General features: G+C 39.4%; 1 protein-coding gene across 2 annotated transcripts in view; it reads left to right on the forward strand.

The window, feature by feature from the left end:
- The window catches only part of NR3C2 (nuclear receptor subfamily 3 group C member 2), a 434,797-nt gene that overhangs the window by 286,910 nt on the left and 124,004 nt on the right, over positions 1-23,883 (forward strand). For both annotated transcript variants that reach the window (XM_060400978.1, XM_004017206.6), the window contains exon 4: positions 8,452-8,568. In XM_060400978.1, the coding sequence (XP_060256961.1) occupies positions 8,452-8,568 (117 nt within the window). The remainder of the gene's footprint in view (positions 1-8,451; positions 8,569-23,883) is intronic.

Genomic DNA, 23,883 nt, shown 5'->3' on the forward strand with positions numbered 1-23,883 from the left:
TTCAGTCATATCCCATTTATTTTAAGCTTTTATTTCTCTCCATGTTGTGAAAATATGCATTTTTTTTCCCTTTGGTGTATCTGTTACAGTGCTTGCTACCAGGTAGCTAGACCAAACTTTCTCTAAATTTTTATGAGGAAAAATGATCCCCTCTAAGCTTTAATTTATTTGCCTTCCATTTTGGGGGGTACAGATTCCTGAGTATGTATGCATATTATTAGGGTACTGACCTTGACAAAATAGGTTATGGATTTCAGGGCTTACGGATGGAGTGGTCACTGGATTATATTCTTTATTAAAATAGCCAGAGGTGTTGATTTCTTTCTTAAAAAATACATTAGTTACTGGTAGCTTCTCAATCATGTTTTGAAAAGTTTAGCTATTTATAGAAAGGGCCCTCACCTTCACCCATTAAAATCTGTCCCTCAGAAAGCAATAAGGTAAGTAGTTTAATACTTCTGAGAGGAAGTAATATGAAGGTTGAATCTTATGTTCTCATCTCCCTTTATGGAGGTAGTCTTCAGTGAGGTTCCTCATTTATTTCTAGCTCATTGAGTTCTGACAAGAGGTAAGGTTACAATTCTAGTCTTCCTTGTGCTTGAGTGGGGTCATTGGACTAAATCTGAGCAGTGAAGAGTGAGTTGCCCCTCTGGGCTGGAGCGGTGGGTTTCCTAAGTCAGGCTCCACAGCTCCTCTGCCCCGACTCTCAGCACTCACTGTGGTGGCTAGTCCCGTCAGCCTGGGGCCCAGGGTGGGTACACAGAGGACAGGATTCCCAGCCTGTCTGCTGATGCCTAATTCATCTGGACCAAAACCCAACTTTTAGCTTGGTTTATTTTTCTCTCTTGCTGTTTTCTTTCTCATCGATCTCTACACTATAATTTCACTCATTCTATTTGACTTGCATTCAGTTTTTATTTTTTCTAGTTTTATATGCTAGAATCCTCAATCATCAATTTTAAAACCTTCTCCTTTCCTAGACTAAGTATATGAAGCTAAAAATTCTACAAGGACTGCTTAAACATATTTAATAAGTTTTGTGTTTTTGTTATCATTCATTTTGAAATCTTTGCTAATTTCACTTGTGATTTCTTCATTGACCCGTTAATTTTCTGAAGTATGTTGCTTAATTATCAAATATGGGACTTGTCTATATATCATTTTGTTGTGTGATTTCTAATTGGGTTCCTTTGTGGCCAGCAAATATATTGTCCGTGATTTCAATCCTTTCAGAATTTTGAATTTGTTTTATAGCTCAGACTATGTCTCAGTGAATACTTCATGTATACTCGAAAAGAAGATGTGTGTTGTTCAGTTATGTGCCTAAGTGTTAATTGATCCAAGATGTTTGAAAATCTCCTGTATCCTCACTAATTTTCTACACAGTGGTTATTCTATCAATTGCTGAGAGAGGGGTTTTTAAATCTCCAACTATGATTTTGGACTAAGCTTTATTTGCCTTAATCCTGACAGTCTTCACCTGGTGAATTTTGAACCTCTGTTGTTAAGTGCGTTGATATTAGGGCTGCTTATATCCCAGCTTGATAACTGTGAGTGGTAGTTTTTATCTTTCGTGGTGCTTTTCTCTTGAAGTCTACTTTGTCTGACTTTAATGTAGCTGCATCAGCTTTCTTATGCTTACATTTTTCATTGTGTATATATATTCCATTTTTTAACATTCACCCTATATGTACCTTTCTATTTAAAATGCATCATAACACACACTGAAATATTGTCTTTTTTAGAAACTTCAGTCTACCGTCTTTGACTTTTACCTGGAGTGTTTAAACCATTTACGTTTAGTATAACTGTTTCTGTACTTGAATCTGTACTTGAACTTCTCTCTCTTATCCTTGTGTTTGCTTTCTTTGCGTTTCCTCCTTTACTTGTTCCTCTGTTTTTTCTTTTCTGTCCTTTCTGGATTGAGTATTTTTAGTATGCCATATCTTTTTTGTCCCTTAAATTACACTTCGTGTTTTTATTCTACTGGCTGCTTATGGTAGTATTTCTCAAACATTAGTATACATCAGAATCACAGGAAGGGTTACATAAAACAAAGATTTCTAGGTCCCACTCCAAAATTTCTGAACTAGCAGGTCTGAAATTGGGTTTATGGATTTTAATTTCTGATAAATTATTAGGTAATGCTGATGCTGCTTGCCCAGAGCAAGAAAATCATTGCTTCAGGGATTGCAAGATGTACGCTTAACTTATCATAGTCTACCCGGAATAATTTATGCCATTTCAAGTACAATGTAAGAAATTTAGAACAGTAAAATTTCATTTATATCTTTTCCTATACTTTGTGCTATGTTTTTAGATATTTTACTTATATATATTTTATAAATCCCATAATACACATTTACTTTGTTTTAAACATTTGACTTTCGAATTTAAGAAAAGAAAGAAAATTTCTCTAAAATTTAGTTGTCATTTCTAGTTCTTTTCTGTACATCCAGATTTCACATTTCTCTCTGATATCATTTCCCTTTAGCATAGAACTTTCTTTTTTATTTCTTATAATGTGATTTATTATAAGCCAATTCTATTCACTTTAGTTTATCCAAAAATGTCTTTATTTTACCTTCATTTTGAGGAATGTTTTCACTGCTGCTACTGAATTTGAAAATAATTGTATGTTGTTGTCTGGCCTTGATTGTTATAAACAATCAGTGTTTGCTGTTACCTTTATTCTCCTTTACATACTGTAATTGTGGGGTTTTTTGTTTTTGTTTTTGTTTTTGCTTTGTTCTGGCTGCTTTAAAATTTTTTTTATATTTGTTTTCAGCAATTTAACTATGTTGTACCTTAGTGGTTTTCTTTGTATTTATCTCTTGGGGCATTTGATAAAATTGTTGCTTTAGTCAATTTGGAAATTTCTATATATTATTTTCTGACCTATTCTCTCCATTCTTTTTGGGACTCCTACTACGAGTATGTTAAATTACTTACTGCCACCACATAGGCCACAAGTACCTTGTTCTTTTATCTTTTAATTCTTTTGTCTTTGTGCTTTAATTTTTATGATTCTATTTCTGTTTCTTTAATTTCACTGAGTTTTGTGTCCAATATGTTGTTAATTTCAACCCAAAATGTTGTGTCCTCAATAGTATATTTTATAGTTCTTTGATTTCAATTTGTTTTTATAGTGTGCATATCTCTTCTGAGAGTTTCCATTTCTTTCTTTTCTTTTTTCATATTTTCTTGACTTGTCTAAAATATCAATTTTAAAATCCTTATCTGCTAGTTTCACACTCTGGATCATCTGTGAGTCTGTTTCTACTGACTCAGTTTTCTTTTGACTCTGGTTTGCATTTTTCCAGTAATTACTACATTTTGGAGACTCCGGGTTCTGTTACATTTCTCTGAAGAATATTGTGTTTTATTCTAGTAGTGAAATTACTGACAGATCATTTTGAACTTACGGGGCCTTTGCTGTACGATTTTTCAGGGATGATCTGTTTTTGTTATACCTTTAACCCTAAAATTAATGCCTTAATCCTGGGATACATTATTTCCTCCTAAGGAGGAGGAAATTGAAATGGAATTGACATGGCAAGCCAAAGGAAATGGAAAGATTGAGTCCTTCTAATTTAGTGAGATTCAAATTCTTTCTCCTTGTGATTGATAGTAACTAAAATATCCTGCTTAACTGTTTAAAGCATGAAATTCTTTCACCCTTTGACTCTTTGGAGTCTTATGCTCGATTCAGAGGTCAGCTGCAAATGTGAGAGGAGTTAATATATCCACACCTCATGATATCCCCTCCTTTCTGGACTATCTATCCTTCTTTAATTTTTGTGGTTTGGTTGGTAGGTCATGTGTGACTCTTTGCAACCCCATGGACTGTAGCCCAACCAGGCTTCTCTGCCCATGGGATTTTCCCAGGCAAGAATACTGGAGTGGGTTGCCATTTCCTTCTCCAGAGGATCTTCCCGACCCAGGGATTGAACCCACGTCTCCTGCTTGGCAAGCAGATTCTTCACCGCTGAGCCACCTGGCAAGCCCTTGTCAGTTTCCGGCTGTTCCTAAATTTCCAAAGGGGCTTCCCTGGGGACTCAGCAGGAAAGAGTCTGCCTGTAATTCAGGAGACGCAGGAGATGCGGGTTCGATCCCTGGGTCAGGAAGATCCCTGGAGGAGGAAATGGCAACCCACTCCAGTATTCTTGCCTGGAGAATCCCATGGACAGGGGAGCCTGGCAGGCTACAGTCCATAGGTCACAAACAGTCAGACACGACTGAAGCGACTGAGCAAGGGTGCACACATTTACAACAATCCAAAGGCTGTTCTCTGCTTTCTCTGGCAACTAGGACTTAGGATTTTGCTTTGCTTCCATTCAGCCTACCCTGAAGGACATGAGTCCAAGACCCTCATGAAGAAAATCCATTCAACCATGAGGCAGTCTCTGGTGTTCTCTTTGTTCCACAGTCAGTCTTCTCCCAGCTTCTGCTTGCTTTTGGTTGCTCCCCAGTGCCTTCACATCTTTTTTCTCCCCTTTTGTGGACAGTTATAATTGTCCTCTATAGGACGTTTATCTGATTCAAGCTATTCTACTACTAAAACTGAAATTCCTCCTCCAATGGACATATAAGTGGAATGAGAAATCTTTGTTTCCTTTACCACTAACATTTTTTATCCATAGGATTATTCCTGTGGCTATATATTCTGACTAAAATAGAGCTATTAACTCGCATAGAGGCCATCTCAGAGAACCTCCAGTTGAAAGTAGTAGTGTCTGCTACTTCTTTTCTACCTCCTTAAGACATAAACCAATACAGTATTGTAAAGTAAAATAAAGTAAAAATAAGAATTAAAAAAATAAAGACATAACCTTCAGATTCATATTTCTAAAATACACCTTTGGACTTCACATCCTGTAAGCAAGAATCTCATCACCTGCTGAATAAAATGAGTTTCATTCAAAGCCTCCACTGTCCGGCCCATGTTAACGTAGTAGAAAATTACTTAACTTTGAAACCCTGGGTTATGACTTATACTGGATTAGCTATTTTTATACCAGGAGAGCACAGTGTTTTTTAAAAGACATGATCAAAAGTTTTTTAAGTCTTCTAAATGCATTCTCTCATTTTCATTGTGGTTTTTTGGTTGTTTATTTTATCATAGATTAATGGACAGGATACATATTGCCTATTTGTGTAGGTGTGATTCAGATCTTTCATGTTTACAGATTTAAAAATATAAATGGCAGATAAAACTAGTATGACATCCCCACAGCTGGCCTTTAAACTCTCCCATGCTGTTTGGATGGGAGATGAATTGGTGATTGTGACCAATGTCTGGTTTCTACTAACTGGTAGAAACCAGATACAATAATTCAGTGTATACGGAAGGACATTTTCTGCAGCTGTTACAGTAACATGAATTTTTAAAAGATGTTCATTAAAAAGAAATCCCTGTAGTACAATCCTAACTCTTAGAAGTCTGTTTTTGAACACCCAGAAATAGTGTGTGCATTGGACAGTGGCCATTTCTTTGCATTATTGTATGCTTACAGCTAAGAGACTTTGTCATATATTATCATGGATTCTCAGAAATGGAAGGAACCATAGAACACCCCAGCCCCTGATGCAAATGGCTTATGGCCTTGCACACATAATAGGTTCCCAATAAATAATTGTTGAATTGAAACCAAAGTTGCATTTAGTTATTTGTTTGGACATTGACATTTATTCAACTCAATGTACATTAGAGATGAAATTTCTGAATTTGTCTTTAATTTCACATCATGAAAAAAGGCACATAATGCTGATTGCCAGTGGAAATACTGGGTGATAAAGTAAAGTATGCCTCATTCAAATAATGTTCCTTTGCTTATTCTTTCCAAAGAGCATTCAGCATCCTGTTGGACCACCAGTAAATTATATTTCAAAATCGACATTTAGAAAAGACTCTGACCTTGAGACACAGCAGCATTGTCCGAATTCTGCTTCCAGTTCCACCTTTTGGGGAGGTCACCTGATCAGTTCTAGTATGAGTTTCTTCTTGTGAACAATAGCAGTAATAATTGCCTTACCTATGTCGTAGGGTTGTTGTACGACAAATAAAATAGTGCCATAATAGGCCTTAAAATTTTATTTTTAACTTCTTAAGATATTGTGCAGCATTGTGAAATGTTATGCTAATCGGTTCTAGTCTTTCCTGTGGGTGTTGATTGCCTTTTTGTAATTATCTACACCTACCTATAGTGACTGAGAGCCTTTCATTTTTTTTTAAGAAGTCATTAGATTATTATAATGATGGAGTTTCATTTCTTCCCTTTGATAGATTTCCCTATTCTATTACTGTTCTTTTATTGCGATCGCCATTACTAAAATTTACCATAATGTTACTGAGAATGAGCTCTAGGTTAAATTATTTTAATACCATTAGCAATACACATTATATCTATTGAGTACTTCCTGTAATTTACTTAGTAATTATCAACCCAGGGAATGTGATGGTACTGGGTTGAAGGGGGGTTTTAGAGCCTGTTTCCTGCTTTACAAGCATCACTCAGATTCCGTTTGCTTAGTCTGCATATTTTCAGAGACCCATGACTCAGTTCCCACACCTCTTCCCTTTCCAGTCTCCATATGATCTCATCCAGTCTCATAGCTTAAAATAATAACCACAAGCTGATTACATCTGCAGCCCCGACTGCTCCTGAGCTCCAGGTCTCTGTATCTAACTGTCCCCTACCCCGCCCCATGCTTCCACTGACATACCTCTCAGGGGTCTCAAGCTTAGCATGTCCAAGACCAAGCCAGAGTAGTTCCCCCTAAGCCATGGCTCTTAGTTGTCTGCCTCATTGGAATTTACAGCAGTTCCATTTCTCTGTTTGTTCAGCCCAGGAGTCTTAATGCTTCTTTAGATGCCCTTGTTCTCAGATCTCTCAGCAGATTCTAGCAGCTCTGCCTTCGGAGTGTACCTTGGACCTGACCACTTCTCATCACTGCTCCTCCATCATTGTCCCCTGAAGTATAGGGACAGCCTGCCACCCATTCCCTCTGACCCTGTCCTCTGTCCACTTCAGTCGGTTTCTTACACGGTGGCCAGAGCAGTCCTATTAACCATGAGTCACGTCACTCTTCATCTCAAAGCCCTGGAAACCAGTGGTTTCCCATCTCACTGAGCCCACGTCTTGACCATGATTGATAAGGCCTTCCTTACATGGGCTGACTGAGGTTAGCTCTTTTCCTTCATCCCCTGGTAATGTTCACTGACCCTGTCCACCTTTCACACTTGGCTGTTCCTTAAACACGCCGGGTACCCTCAGGCCCCTGTCAACCCTCGTTTGCTTTTCTCTCTGCCCTACCGTATTTTCTCCCCAAGATGTCCACACAGTTAGCACCTTCCTTTGCTTCAGACCTTTATTTTAAAGTTGCTTTCCAGTGGAGTTTTCCCTTCATTCTTTCTGAAATGTCCACACCCTCCTCACCTCTACCACATTCTATGCCCTTGCCTTCTTTCTCCTGAGCACCTGTTACTGTCCAGCAGTTGACCATTATCCCTAAGTACTTTGTCTGTTGACTCTCTTTCCCTCATTAAAAGGTCACAAGAATGGAGACTTTGGTCTTTTTCATTGCTCTCTCCAACAGAGCTAATCTCTAGTGGAGGTTCAGTAAATATGGTATGCTAATTTGGATATGTAAATGAATAATAGAGCTAGGGTACAGTTTAGCATTTTGCCAGTAGATGCCACCCTCCAAGCATATTCCACATCTGAATTATTTTGGTGCCAGTTTGACTTGCAAAATGAAATTGTTCTACATTTCTAGTTAAATGGTTTGAAAGACTTCCCATTGGAGTGACATGTATAAATGGGAGCAGGCAGAGCTCCCATTAAACAGCAGCAGCAGCTGGGAGTCTGGGATGAGCAGATATAAACTAGTGTATGTAGGAATGATGAACAACAAGGTCTGCTGCATGGCACAGAGAGCTATGTTCAGTATCCGGTGATAAACCATAATGGAAAAGATTGTGAAAAGAATGTATATAGATTTATAGCTGAATCACTTTGCTGTACGCTTAAAACTAACACAACATTGTAAATCAACTATACTTCAATAAAGTACACTTTTTAAAAAAGCTGAAGCATGGCCTTTGTTTAGTTTGGTGCTGGGTGATGGCTGGATAAAATGTGCACCATCTCCTGAAAGGACACATGCCAATAAAGTCAAACAGTGGGCAGTGCAGCTTTATTTCTTTGGAAACCTGTTGGAAGTAAACATAGTTTTAAGTTTATCATCTGCAACCTGAAGTCTCACCTGTATTCAGCTGACCATTCCTGTGCCTGTAGTATTCGCAGATCATGTTTCTCTTCTACTTTTATTGACAAAGAGATTTTAAGGCAGGAAAGAGGATGTTTCATTATCTGATTATACATATTAGTATTTTATATTAATATAGTAGTCTTTATTTTAACAATTATTCTTTATTATTTTATTCAGGGCAACACAACTATTTGTGTGCGGGAAGAAATGACTGCATAATTGATAAGATTCGGCGGAAGAATTGTCCTGCGTGCAGACTTCAGAAGTGTCTTCAGGCTGGAATGAATTTAGGAGGTAAGGTCTGTGGGTATTAGTTTAATAAGAACTGTTAATATGTAATGTAACACTACTAGACTCTATGTACTCCCAAAATTGAAGGTGAATCTATGCTAACATGAAGCAAAGATTTTTAAAAATCTAGTAAGTTCTATATTCATGCTAAAATATTTTAGGAGAAAAATATTTCTTAGAAGGAGTTAGAAACAAGTATGTTATGTGGCTGTGGTCATAGTGAAGTTTTCAACTCTTGAGTTTGCAAAGGTTTCAAGAACTGGGTACCTAAACAAAACCAAAACAAAAATGAATGACATTTTGTACAAAACTGTAGCTAATAGTTTTCCTTACCATGTGTGTTTAGAAATAAGACCTATTTGTGTTGACATTAGCCAGATAGGAATATATTGCTAACTCTAGGAGTAAAAGTAGTAGAGGCTGTATGAAAAAAATTTTTAGTGTTACAGAAATTCACCAAAAGAGTGGGGGAGGTAAAGACTTGTAACACAGAAGTATACAATATCCATGGATGGGAAGATTCAACATCCTGAAAGTGTCAGTTTTCTCTAAGTTAATTTATGAATATAACATAAGTCTAACAAAAGTACCACTTGGTGATTCTACGTTCTTAAAGAACAGCCAGAAAAATTCTGGAAATGGGGTATATAATGAGGACAACTAGCCCTGCCACGTAGTAAAGCGTGTGAGAGCTACAGTAATTAAAATGGTCTATGTATTTGCTAATTGATTGTCAGATGAGCAGAAAGTCAAGAAATGAGTTCAAATAATGTGAGAAGCTTGCTCCTAATAAAGTTGGCATTTCAGATCGGTGGGGAAAGGATAGATTAGTTGATAGGAATTATTGTGACAGCTAGGAAACAAGAAAGTTAATCCGAATTCTTAACAATCCTCCAAGATAAATTCTGCTCTTCCAAAGATAATAAACTTTGAGATATAACACAGAAGTGCTAAAGGATTTTTTAATATTCTGCAAGTGGAATATTATTTTATACTTTTTAAGTATGAAATAAACCCAGAAGCTATAAGAGAAAAGAATTGAGAAAATAAACCCTACTTACAAACCAAATGTCACCACAAAAACATATTAAAAAAACTGGGGGAAAATACTTGCAACTTATAGACAAAGGGTTTATTTCTCACGTAGATAAGCACTTCTGTAATTTCATAAGATAAAGAAACCAACTCATTAGAAAAATGAGACTGAATAAGAATATGAATAAAATATTCATAGGTAAAAGAATAATAAAAGAAATGCAGTTGGTTCTTGAAACACATGAAAAGATTCTCAATCTAAACCCAGTAAGAGAAATGTAAATTTAAAATGTGAGATATGATTTCTTACAAATGGCAAAGAGAAAACATTTTTCTAATATATTGTTTGAGTATAGCAATAAAAGTGAAAATAAATGTTAATCTCATGCATTTTAGGTGGAAGTAGAAATTGATATAACACCTATGGAGAGCAATTTAGCCATTTCAATTAAATGTTAAAAAGGCACATACCCTTTGACTCACCAGTTCCACTTCTAGGAATTTATCCTAAGTATGTTCTGGAAATGTAAGAAGTGATGTATGCATAATATGTCCAGTGTTAAATATCAGCCTTGTTAAATATCAGGCATACAGTAGCCATTTATCTGTTCAAAATTGATTAAATAAATTGCAGAGAACTCTTCAGACACAAATAAGAATAAAGGGAGCTCTATATGGTCTGATTATCAAAAATACTCTTTAGGGAAAAAATCAGGTTGCAAAATAGTATGATTTGTATATTACACGTAGTATATCTGCTTTCAAAAAAGAATACATATATATTGTATAGCATATTTCTGGAATGATATACAAGAAGCCAGAAATGGTGGTTAGCTTAGTGGAAAAGAACGGATAGCTGGGAGACAAGAATAGGAAGGAAAATTAATTGTCACTGTCTATTCTGCGCTTTTGAATTTTGTATTGGATTAATGTGTCTATTGTGTACTCCAGTTACCTTCTTAAAGGAAAGTAATCCAAAAAAGAAGCACAGTTTTCTAGATTCCATAGATAAGCGTTAGTATATGATACTTGCTTTTCTCCTTCTGACTTCTCTCTATATGACAGACTCTAGGTCCATCCACATCACAGCAAATGACCCAATTTCATTCCTTTTTATGGCTGAGTAATATCCTATTAGGTATATGTACCACGTCTTTTTTATCCATTCATCTGTTGATGGACAGTTAGCTTGCTTCCATGTCCTGGCTTTAATGTGTGCTGCAGTGAACGTCAAGGTACATACGTCTTTTTGGTACAGATGAACCTGTTTGCAGGGCAGGAATAGAGATGCAGACATGAATTTAACAGTCGTGTGGACACGGGAAAGGGGAGGGTGGGACAAATTGGGAGATTAGGATTGACATACATACATGATCTCCATATAGTCAAGGTCCATATAGTCAAGCCTATGGTCTTCCCAGTGGTCATGTATGTTTCTGAGAGCTGGACCATAAAGAAGGCAGAGCACCAAAGAATTGATGCTTTAGAACTGTGGTGCTGGAGAAGACTCCCGAGAGTCTCCCTTGGACTGCAAGGAGATCAAACCAGTCAATCTGAAAAGAAATCAACCCTGAATACTCATTGGAAAGATTGATGCTGAAGCTGAAGCTCCAGTATTTTGGTCACCTGATGCAAACAGCTGACTCACTGGAAAAGTCCCAGATGCTGTGAAAGATGGAGGAGAGAAGAAGAGGGCATCAGAGGATGAGATGGCTGGATGGTATCACCGATGCAATGGACATGAACTTAGGCAAACTTTGGGAGATGGTGAGAGAGAGGGCAGCCTGGCATGCTATAGTCCTTGGGATTGCAAAGAATTGGACACAGCTGGGCGAGTGAACAACAACAATAACATACACTATTGTGTGCAAAATAGGTAGCTAGTGGGAACGTGTTGTATAGCACAGGAAGCTCAACTCAGTGCTCTGTGATGACACAGATGGGTAGGATGGCAAGGATGGTGGACGGGAGGCTCAGGAGGGAGGGGATATTTGGATACGTATAGCTGATTCACTCCATTCTATGGGATATTAATATAACATTGTAAAGCAATTATATTCCAGTAAATAAAAAGACAAAGAGACTTCATTCTTTGATGAATGAACCAACTGGCTGACTAGTTAGGCCTGGGGAGGAACGTGGCTGCACGTAGAGCAGAGCAACCCTTGGGAATCAAGAGGAGGATGAGCTGTGGCCAACCAGAACTGCTCCTGTGAGAGCCTCCTGGGTGTCCTGGCCTCAGCCAGAGCAGCCCACGCTGGTCCAGAGGACAGGCTCTGGAGCCACACTGCACGGTGAGACCCCTTGCTCTGCCACTTCCTGACCTGTAGCCTCAAAGGCAGGCTGCCACCTTTCCAAGCCCCTGTTTCCTTCAGCTCGCCTTGATCAGCACGCCTGCCTCCCAGGCTGCAGTGAGAAGTAAATGTCAGTGTGGAGTGACCACTCAGTACATGTCGCTGGAGTGATCACTCACGGCACATTCCATAGTACTTTCACGCATGATCTGAGGGACATGACTGCCCCATGTGTCGGTGACGTCCAGGGAAATTAAGAAACATGCCCCAAGATGCCACAGCCAGTGAAACAATGAAGCTACGTCTTGAATCTCTGGACTCCTGGTCTGAGTTTCTGCTCTCTTGTCTGACATCCCAATCAGTGCAAATGTGGTGTAAAAGATCACATTCTGAAGCCTGTGAGCGAAAATCTGGCAAGATATCAGCAACTTAAAATCTAAATGGCGCCAGGGTACAGCTGTGGGTCAGAAAATGAACTCGAAATCAGTTTTTGTAAAATCTGCCATCTGAGTTTTAAGTATACACACTGCCTGAAGTATGTGTATCCCTATGTAATTTTTGTATAAGTATATAAATCTAATATATTAATATTTACATATTCTATATATCTATGCATATGGGGCTTCCCAGGTGGCACTAGGGGTAAAGAACCCTTCTGCTGAGGCAGGAGACTTAAGAGATGCAGTTCAATCCCTGGGTCAGGAAGATCCCCTGGAGGAGGGCATGGCAACCCTCTCCAGTATTCTTGTCTGGAGAATCCCATGGACAGAGGAGCCTGGCAGGCTATGTAGTCCATAGGGTTGCAAAGAGAGTCAGACACAACTGAAATGATTTAGCATATATATATATATATATATATATATATATATATATACACACACACACACACACACACACACACACACACTTTAGTATAAATACTGTATCATCACACTTTATATAAAGTACCATTACTGGGGCTTCCCTGGTGGTCCAGTGGTTTAAACTTCGCCTTCCAATGCTGGGTGTGCAGGTTAGATCCCTGGTTGGGGAGCTAAGATCCTATATGCCTTGGGGCCAAAAAACCAAAATATGAAACTGAAGCAGTATTGTAACCAACTCAGTAAAGACTTTAAAAATGGTCCACATCAGAAAAGTCTTTTTAAAAATACCATTACCATTGTTTACCATAAAATGCTATGAAATAGCGATACTTATAATCCATATCTTATAGGGCTGTGTTAAGAATTAACTGAGTCCATATATAACCTCTAGAACAGAGTTTCTCAGTCTCTGCTCTGTTGACATTTGGGGCCAGATAGACCTTTGTTGGGCTTCCCTGATCCCTCCGCCTGCAATGCAGGAGACCGCGGTTGGATTCCTGGGTTGGGAAGACCCCCTGAAGAAGGGATAGGCTACCTACTCCAGTATTCTTGGGCTTCCTTGGTGGCTCAGGTGGTAAAGAATTCGCTTTCAGTGCAGGGGACCTGGGTTTGATCCCTGGGTTGGGAAGATCCCCTAGAGGAGGTCATGGCAGCCCACTCCAGTATTCTTGCCTGGAGAATCCCCATGGACAGAGGAGCCTAGCAGGCTACAGTCCATGGGATTGCAAAGAGCTGGACACAGCTGAGCGACTTAGCACAGCACGTCACAGGTCTGTGTTGTGGGGCCCATCTCTGTGCTGTAGGATGTTTATCAGTATCCTTCAATACTACAGATTAGATGCCAGTCTAGCTATCCCTGCTCCCTCAGTGTGACAGCCACAGATATTTCCACACTTTGCTAAGTGTCCCCTGGGTGGCATTGGAATCCAGTGGTTTACCAGTAATAGTAAATAATTGTAAGCTGCTTAACTGTGAGATATTTCCTGCTAGAATATATATTCCATCAGAGGGAGAATTTGGGTCTGGTCTGTTCATTGCTTTATCACCAGTGACTAGAACAGTGCCTGGCACAAAACAGGTGTTCAGCAGTTGTTTGTTGAGTGAATGCATGATTAACTGGCCGTTTTAAGGGTTCTGTATTGTGAGCATTCGTCTAAGCCCTTTATATGTGTCAAACCTCACATAACGTTATGTGATCATACTGTTAATCTGCCCATTTTATTTTTAAATCGATTCTCATTGGAGTATAGTTGCTTTACAGTGTCGTGTTAGTTTTTACAGTACAGCAAAATGAATCAGCCCTATAAATATACACACATCCCCTCCCTTTTGGACTTCCTAAGAAGTGAGTTCATGGAGGCTCACAGAAGCTGAAGCGCTGGCCCAAGGCCGCAGCCCAGGGAGTGGCAGCGCCAGAACTGAAATCTCTGTTCCTGGCACAAAAGCTCATCCCCAGCGTCATTCTTCTGCATGACATGGGTCCACTGTTTATAGACTGATATTTAAAAATAGGCCTGCTTATCTGTTAGTGGCAGCTGTGGCACCAGGCTTCTTACTTGTGTCTATGATGGTCTCTAAGTGAGGCTTGGCGCAGTACACAATCCAGGCTCACCTAACTTTGTTGTTGGTTTCTGTATACATGCAGGATAGGTTTTATGGATTTCGGTAAAACATTTTCCTAGAGAAAAAGCTTACCTGAATCCTGAGGTCATTGAAAGTCGTGAGTCGAAAATAGGTAGAGTGGAAATTAATATTCATAAGAGTAGTACTTTCTTTAGGTTCAAGTTATAATATAACTCCTTCTGGTTCCTGGGTTAAATAATTAACTTTTATTAATTATCCAGTCGATGTAACGTACATTGTCATTTTTCTTTTATTACTTATTTAGAAGCCTTGCTTTCTGTTTCAATGTAGGCAAAAAGAAATGCAAACAATTTTATTATTTTAAAAGAGATACTATAAAATTGTATTAATTATATAGATTAAAAAATTAATAGATAAATAACAAAATAGATTAAAAAGTTTAATCTTTTAGTATGAAGCAGTTTTTTAAATGAAATATGTGAATTAAATAAAAACCTATAATACATGTTCCAATCCCACCCCTGTTTTCCTAGCAGAGCAGGCCTGCCGGGTCTCTCTTTATTCACCCTTCTTTCCTGTTACCTCTCTTGAGATAAGGCAGATGCAACCTCATGTAATACTTGAAGACATTTTCTTTAGTGGATGATTGTGACCCCAGGAACAAAATTAGTCATTCCCCTTCTAAAGACAGGGCTTCCCTGGTGGCTCAGATGGTAAAGAGTCTGCTTGCAATGCAGGAGACCGGGGTTCTATCCCTGGGTCAGAAAGATCCCCTGGGGAAGGGCGTGGCTACCCACTCTAGTATTCTTGCCTAGAGAATTCCATGGACAGAGGAGGCTGGTGGGCTACAGTCCATGGGGTCGCAAAGAATCGGACACGATTGAGCGACTAACACTTTCTAACACACTTCTAAAGACATTGACAGTTCAAAATACTTCAGAATTTCTTTTTCCTGTATCCTATCAGCTGGTTAGCATATAATCCTAACCGTGTCCCCAAACAGCCTCTCTGTTAGAAAGTGGAAGGAAGGAGGAAGAAAGAGTAGGTTTATATTTATCAGAAACCAAAGCCATTAAATGTGCCTCTTCCCCTTTCTCTGGCTCCACTTCCTTCCTCTTATTACAAGCTCTATCCCTTTTCTTTAAAATCCTGCTGATGTTTATGCTTCATGCAAAGGAGAATAGAACAGAAGATGCAAGAATATCACCAGAGAAACGGGAAGGAAAATAACAGTTTTTCTGCCCCCACGCTGGGCCACACACTTTAGCTCCTAAGAGTAGATCTAAAAAAGGTGTGGTTCTGGTTCCATGAGAATTTACTATTTTGCATAGCCTCCTCCTAAGAAATCCATCACTTTGCTCTTACTGCCAGTGATCTAAGGAGGATGATGTATGTGTGTTTTCGAGCTGCCCCTAAAATATATAAAGCACGGCGTTAGGGCTCCATGGCCCTCAGACCAGGAATGAGTCCTTTGGGTGTTTCTAACTTGACTGTACTCTGGCTGTAGAAGATAGAGGGGATCTTGGAGGTTTTCCTCTCCCGGTCCTTCACTCACAGATGAGGAACTTGGAATCCAAGATGATATCATCAGAGGCTTGAGAAATGCAACCTAAGGATTCTAATGCAGTTGTCTTTCCTCTTTTTCAAGCCACCACCCTGATTCATTTTTCATCATCTATGCTAAAGCCCAGTTTCATATTCCTTTAATGAAGACTCTAAAATATTCAAATCTTGCTTCCTGGAGCTTTAAAAATGTAAATTTCACAGATCACGGAATAGTCCCATTTCTGTTTTCAGTTTACTTCCAAGGCTACCTGCAGCCATCATTTTATGTGGTTGAGCAGGACCCTTTAAAGGGTTGCTGTCTCAGGTCCACCTTTTTCTCTCGGAATGGAGCATGTCATGTGAAAAGAGAAAAGACCCTCAGACACAGGGAGCAGTAGCAACCGCAGATCTATGGTTGCTGTTAAAGCAGCTAGGTGAGAAAGGAAGGGAGACATGGGTTAATTCTGGAAACTATTCAAAGAAACAGATACTCTCATATTCCTAATGAGAATGGAACCAGAGACAGAGGAAAATATTTAAATTAAAATCCATCCACATAATGCAATATTAATCAGGCAATAAAATTATGGTTATGAAAATTCATAACAAAATAGAATTCTTTCTGCACAGAAGTAATAATGAAAAATGAGTATGCGAAATGATTTAGGTTCCTATTATGTGATTACAGCTCTATAGGAAAAGATTTGCATGAGTCAGGAGACCGGGAAGAAATGGAAGGATACGAAAAGTGCTCATATGTGTGAAGTAAAGTGACAGATAAGGCTTTTCTTGCCTCTTTTCTAGTTTATCAATCCTGATGAACGTGTCTGAGATAACATGTTTTAAAAATAGCATTCGCAATTTTGAACTAGAAAGAAGGGAAACAAGATTAATTGTGCTACTGAGCAGAAGAGGTAAAAGAATTCGACATACAGAGTGACGATCAGGAAGGAGGTAAAAAGGAGAGAGAAAAAAAAATACCTAGAGACATCAGTAAGTCTTCCACTGGGAAATGCTTTGAAAACTGAAAGGGAAAAGTGAGTGAAAAACAAAAGACCCAGAGAGCAAAAAATGACAGAACCATGACTGACATGGGAGTCCTGAGAGAGAGATCTTTTTACTTGAGGAAAATTGGCTTTATTTGCCAGCAGCTTGCTCCAACTAGCTCATCTGGTCACCTGCAAAATTCCCACACAGTGCAGGTCTGGGGAGAGAAATCACAGGATCAGTGCCAGTGAGAGAGAAGGTTTAATATCTGAAATCCAATAAGAAAAACAATTTTTGTATCTTTAAGGGTCTCCTGAGGCCAGATAGGCAGTAGTCTGTAGAAGTTTAGAAAACCCAAGTGTACCGAGTTTTATGAAGAAATCCCATTCCTTGGGTTTTTTTCCCCTTTCCGTTCCTCTTGCTTGTAAACAGTAAGAATTTCAGTGGGACTTCTGAGCAGGAAAGTGGAGAGGAAAATGACACATTTCTATAAATCAGTGAAAGTGTGGTTTCTGAACCTTCATATATAAGTGAAGCCTTATTCATTGTCATAGTAATACAACTTGAATTAAACAACTGGTATTTTTACCTTGTGAAATTTCCAAAGGAGAGTTCAGGATCAGTTCTGAAACAGGCAGCATTTCAAGATTTATTATATTTCTTCAAATCTAAGGCATTTTTTTGTAGGCTTTTAACTGTTTGGATTATAATTTGTAACCAATATGTACATTTAGTTTTTATTAGTTCCCTTCAAAACTCTAATTAAATTGGAATCTGAAAAAGAATGGACTTCTGTATATGTATAACTAAATCACTTTGCTGTATACTTGAAACTAGCACAACATTGGAAATCCAAGATAAAATAAAATTTTTTAAAGGAAAGAAAAACATCAAAGCTAAGCAAAAGGGGGAAAATTGATGTCTTATTTTGTCACTGATGGGGTCTTAGAACAGAAGCAATACAGACATTCAGTATAAATGCTCATCCCTGCCAAGAATATATATACTTGTAGGTGCTCACTTGAGCCTTGTTGAGCTTATCTTGGGTCTTTTTAAATATGAAATCCAGGGATGTTGGAAACCTTCCACTGGGTATACACGCATGCTCAGTCACTTCCATCATGCCTGACTCTCTTGAGCCTGCTGTCCGTGGGATTCTCCAGGCAAGAACACTGGAGTGGGTTGCCACGTCCTTCTCCAGGGGATCTCCCGAACCCAGGAGCTGAACCCTTGTCTCTTGTGTCTCCTGCATTGGCAGGTGGGTTCTTTACCATTAGTACCACTTGGGAAGCCCAGATGCCCATTTTTGCTTTTGTTTCCTTTCTCATTTGCAGTCTGTCCTGGTAGGTCATCATCCCAGTCATACTTAACCGGCCAGTGGGCCTGAGCGCTTAAACCTGTCTACCTTTAGGGTCCAGGGTATCTAACGTATGTGGTTTCGGTAGGGCTGAGTCAGAACTGTCCTTCCGAGACGCGTCTCAGACGTGCAGGTCTCTGTAAGCTGATCTGCAGCGGCCCTACAGTGTGCACGCTCGCCCATATTTTCTGTAATACAGTTGTTTTCCTGACTCTCTGGGAAAATAGTGGAGATTTTGTTTTGTTTTTGTTTTGTTCAGGGTGTTTTATATTATTGTTACACTCTTTCAAGTTACCTCAGATGATGGAGTTTTATTATAAAAACATTGCTAGTTTCACGTTTAATCTTTGGGAAATACGAGGATGTCATTTAGGAGATAATAGGTTTCTGGTTTTTAGAACTTGTTCTCTTTGATTTTTTTCCCTTTTTTTACCAGCTGCTTTCTGCCACTCTCTCTCCTCCCTCCCTTGTTTGCTTTTTTAAATTTTACTACACCTGTTTCTACTTGCTGATCTTCTCTCTGTCAGCTTCATTGTCACCTGAGTATCTTGTATTCAAAATTCCCCAAAGAAGGCCCGGCCAACTGCCTGGTCACCATGCAGAACAGAGCTTCTCACTGGGTTGAGATGAAGACAGATGGCTGCCTTTGACTCTGCTGCCCCACCTTACCCAGCCCGGCATGGCCAGTTACAGGTCGCTATGGTCCAAAGCATGACAGCCTGTGCCAAGGAGCCTTTTGATCCCATGTTTCAAAAAGGAACCGCAAGTGTAGCTAGCGATCCGAATACTGTGGATGCAAGACAGACTCCCAGCCGTTACAATGTGGAGCATCTCTTTGTGCTCAATGTGGATGCTCAATGTGGAGCATCTTCATTGTGGAGCATCTCTTAAACCATAGCACTTTCTCCAACACCCTGATTTTACTCTGAGCTATCTATATGTTTAGAAGTAAAAAGTGTCCATTTTTAGAAAACTGATGGACAAAAGGAAATAATAGCTTTCTATGCTTCTTGGAACAGAACTGCTAGGGCTTCATTTTGGAGTTTAAGACTTTTTGACATGGCTTTGAAAACACACAAACCAAGACATAACACAAAAAGCATAAGGAAAACAAATGTTAATTCTTTTTAATCATTCAATGTATAAGATGGGTATTGTCTTATAGAATACCTCTCTAAATCTGAACTATTCTCTGCCCCTAAATGCCAGGCTCTAGAATTTTGGGTGAGCTCGGGGCTCGTGGGAGAGTAGGGGCAGAGGTAATTTGGAAAGAGGGACAGCCCACATAAAACCAAGTGTCATAGGTTGTCTGCACTCAGTCATGTTAGAAAGAGCTGAAATATCATGCCAGGTAAAGTCCCACCTATTCTACAGGTATCATCGACCTCACAGACTCTGATTTCTCAAAGTTGCAATCATTTATTTCATTTACTTTCAATTTACAGGTATGCACTTTAAGGAATATAACTTAGGTTTTTTTCTTGCATTGGAAAAATCTTAGAGACCAGTGATCTGCAGCTTGTTCCCTCTTGATAAATATCCTCTTCTCTCCTCTTCACCTGCTTATATTCCAGTAAAGTCTCTGTTCTTACTTCTAAGATACACAGAAAGCCATTCAACTGCTTAATATGTAACTCTTAGAAAACAATCCTTCATATCTTGTGATAAACCATAATGGAAAAGAACATGAAAAAGAATGTATGTATGTATATATAACGAATCACTCTGCTATATAGCAGAAATTAACACAACACTGTCAATCAACTATACTTCAATAAATTAAAAAACAGAAATCAGCCCCCCAGTCTTCAGGAATAAGTAAGTATGATATTTAATATCATAGATGATGATTTTTCTGGGACAGATAGCATAACTTTTAACAGCTAATGCAATTCTAACAGATTTTAAAAATATTTTTATTATCAAGTGATAAAATACTTAATCATTACGGTGATTAATAAGGGAAAGGAAAAGTTCTTTGTATTAAATTGGGGGAATGAAGGTGAAAGAAGAGCCAAGACTTGCTAATTAAAAAATAATGATTTACATTTTGATGAAGAGGCTCTTAAAACCTGAACTAGAGGAGCTAATAAAAAGTTTCTTCTGAATGTGGTGCTTCATTATTTTGAAAAGGAGATCTGTCAACAACAGTGTAAAGCCAGTTGCTGAGTCAGGTAATGAAAACAAGAAACTCCAAAATGTAATTGTTCTGTATTCCTCCTTCAGGGATTTTATATGATATTTGTTTTGAGAGCATAATGATGTAAATTATGTTTAATAGTGATGAAGATAAGCAGTTACTCTGCTATCACTTAATTGTTTTTATATTAAAATTAATCTAGCCTGTATAGGAGGGGATCATAGGATTCAAAAAGTGTACCTCTGGGACTTCCCTGGCTCCAGTGGAAAAGGCTCCATACTCCCAATGCACAGGGCACAGGTTCAATCCCTGGTCAGGGAACTAAGATCCCGCTTGCTACACGGCCAAAACAAAGTGCATCTCTGTTGAAGCCATCCATTGATTCTTCATCCAGCAGATATCCATTGCATGCCTCCTAAATTCCATATGTTCCCCATGATGTTGCCAGTGTAGCCAGGTGAAGGCAGGCACCAGCCTTTTTTGAAAGGGCTAATCTCTAAGGAAGAGGAAACTTATCATGGGCCAGATAAGCATTGGAAATGTACAGCACTGTACTTAAGAGCACCCTCTGTGTTGATGATAGCCCGCATCAGATCTTTCTCCTTGCTTTAGAGTAGTGTCAGCCTCCTGACTTCTGTCTATTACTCAAAGTAGTGGCATGTCAGGATGCCTTTCTCTGACTCTGTCCCTCAATATTTGGAGAGGAGGGCGTTTATCCTGGTTGCATACTTTGTGCATCGAAATGATCAAATGGTCCTATGGCATGAACTGATGCTTATGTGGGATGTCATCTGGAAAGGAGCAGTTCTGCATCATGAAATCAGAAGACCCACGCTTCTCCCTACCTGCAGACCACCTCCATTCTGACCTCAGCATCCATCCATAGACAACATTCTTCATTTGATGTTGGTGCTCTGAACTAGGACTATGAAAATTAACCCTTCCCATTCTTACCAAAAATTGAATACAACTTGACTTAAAGTTTCTGGCCATCTTAGGGATTTTTAGGGCTTACCGGGTAGCTCCAGTGGTAAAGAATCAGCCTGCAGGAGGTGCAAGAGATGGAGGTTTGACCCATGAGTCTGGAAGATCCCCTGGAGAATGGAATGGCACCCCACTCCAGTATTCTTGCCTGGAGAATCCTATGGACAGGGGAGCATAGCAGGCTATAGTCCATGGGGTCGCAAAGAATCAGACATGACTGAACACAGAAACACACAGAGATTTTTAAATCATTTCTAGCCTGGGGATGATTGAGGCAGTTCTGGTCGATGTCCTTGGAATGCGTGGCTTATCTATCTTTTATATCTCTTGTCAGTCAGTCAGTTCAGTTGCTCAGTTGTGTCCGACTCTTTGCGACCCCATGAATTGCAGCACACCAGGCCTCCCTGTCCATCACCATCTGCCGGAGTTCACCCAAACTCATGTCCATTGAGTCAGTGATGCCATCCAGCCATCTCATGCTCTGTCATCCCCTTCTCCTCCTGCCCCCAATCCCTCCCAGCATCAGGGTCTTTTCCAGTGAGTCAACTTTTCGCATGAGGTTGCCAAAGTATTAGAGTTTCATCTTTAGCATCAGTCCTTCCAAGAACAGCCAGGAATGATCTCCTTTGGGATGGATTGGTTGGTTCTCCTTGTAGTCCAAATAGGAAAAGAAGTATGTCAAGGCTGTATATTGTCACCCTGCTTATTTAACTTCTATGCAGAGTACATCATGAGAAACGCTGGGCTGGAAGAAGCAAAGCTGGAATCAAGATTGCTGGGAGAAATATCAATAACCTCAAATATGCAGATGATACCACCCTTATGGCAGAAAGTGAAGAGGAACTAAAAGCCTCTTGATGAAAGTGAAAGAGGAGAGCAAAAAAGTTGGCTTAAAGCTGAACATTCAGAAAACTAAGATCATGGCATCTGGTCCCATCACTTCATGGGAAATAGATGGGGAAACAGTGGAAACAGTGTCAGACTTTATTTTTGGGGGCTCCAAAATCACTGCAGATGGTGACTGCAGCCATGAAATTAAAAGACGCTTACTCCTTGAAAGAAAAGTTATGACCAACCTAGATGGTATATTCAAAAGCAGAGACATTACTTTGCCGACTAAGGTCCATCTAGTCAAGGCTATGGTTTTTCCAGTGGTCATGTATGGATGTGAGAGTTGGACTGTGAAGAAAGCTGAACACCGAAGAATGGATGTATCTCTTGTAACAGACGCTAAGAAACACCTGTAAAGATAGGCTGTGACTCTTGCGAGCCATTTGGTGCCAGCCGACCTCCTGACATCTCCTTTCAGTTTTTGACCCGCCCCAACACCTCTCTGTCCCCCTGGAAACTCTTCAGAGCTCACTTCAGTGCCACCAGAGAAACTGAGAGATACCTTGATGAGCAGTTTTGTAAAATATTTATGATTGAAGATTTAACACAGTTTTCTTAGTCTATCAATCTTCAAACCAAGCCGTTCTTCATTCTAAAATTAGACTAATTCACAAGTGAAACTTCCAACAGTTACATCTTCATTTGCCGCGTAAGTGACAGGAGTTTCATGTTAATTAGTTAGAAACATTTGCATATGTTAATTAGCTACATTTTTAAAGCCAAAACTTAAATCCCATAAAGTAAAAACACTTTTTACATTTGTAAATACTCATATTTTTAGATAAAGTTGAGTCAGATGAGAAATTTTAGGCCAGTTTCTAAAGGTGACTTATAAGAATGATGGGAATTAGGAGGACTGTACGATTAGCTGTCTTGTGGGGCTACTGTTCCTCAGTTCTCGCTGCCTCTCCAACTCATCTTCAAGTCTTTGTTTTATTTTTTTAAATTTATTTTATTGAAGTATAATTGATCTGCAACGTCGTGTTTCTACTGTGTAGCAAAGTGATTCAGTTATATACATATATACATTGTTTCATATTCTTTTTCATCATGATTTGTCACAGGATGTTGAATATACTGTGTGTGTGTGTGTGTGTGTGTGTGTGTGTGTGTGTGTGTGCGTGCACTCAGTCACATCCAACTCTTTGTGACCCTATGGGCTGTAACCCACCAGGCTCCTCTGTCCATGGGATTCTCTAGGCAAGAATACTGGAGTGGGTTGCCATGCCCTCCTCCAGGGGATCTTCCTGACCCAGGGATCAAACCTGTGTCCCTTGCATCTCCTGCATTGGCAGGCAGCGTCTTTACCTGGGAAGCTAAGGTGGCACTCGTGGTAAAGAACCCAGCTGCTAGTGCAGGAGACATAAGAGATATGGGTTCAATCCCTGGAACAGGAAGATACCTTGTAGGAGGGCATGACAACCCACTCCACTACTCTTGCCTGGAGAATCCCATGGAGAGAGGAGCCTGATGGGCCACAGTCCATGGAGTCGCAAAAAGCTGGACACGACTGAAGCGACTGAGCTCACAGCACACACGCCGAATATAGTTCCCTGTGCCGTACAGTAGGACCTTGTTGTTTTTCTCTTCTGTATATAGTAGTTTGCATCTGTTAACCCCAAAGTCTTGATCCTTCCC

Source organism: Ovis aries, chromosome 17 (assembly GCF_016772045.2).
Source record: "Ovis aries strain OAR_USU_Benz2616 breed Rambouillet chromosome 17, ARS-UI_Ramb_v3.0, whole genome shotgun sequence".
Classification (NCBI taxonomy): Eukaryota; Metazoa; Chordata; class Mammalia; order Artiodactyla; family Bovidae; genus Ovis; species Ovis aries.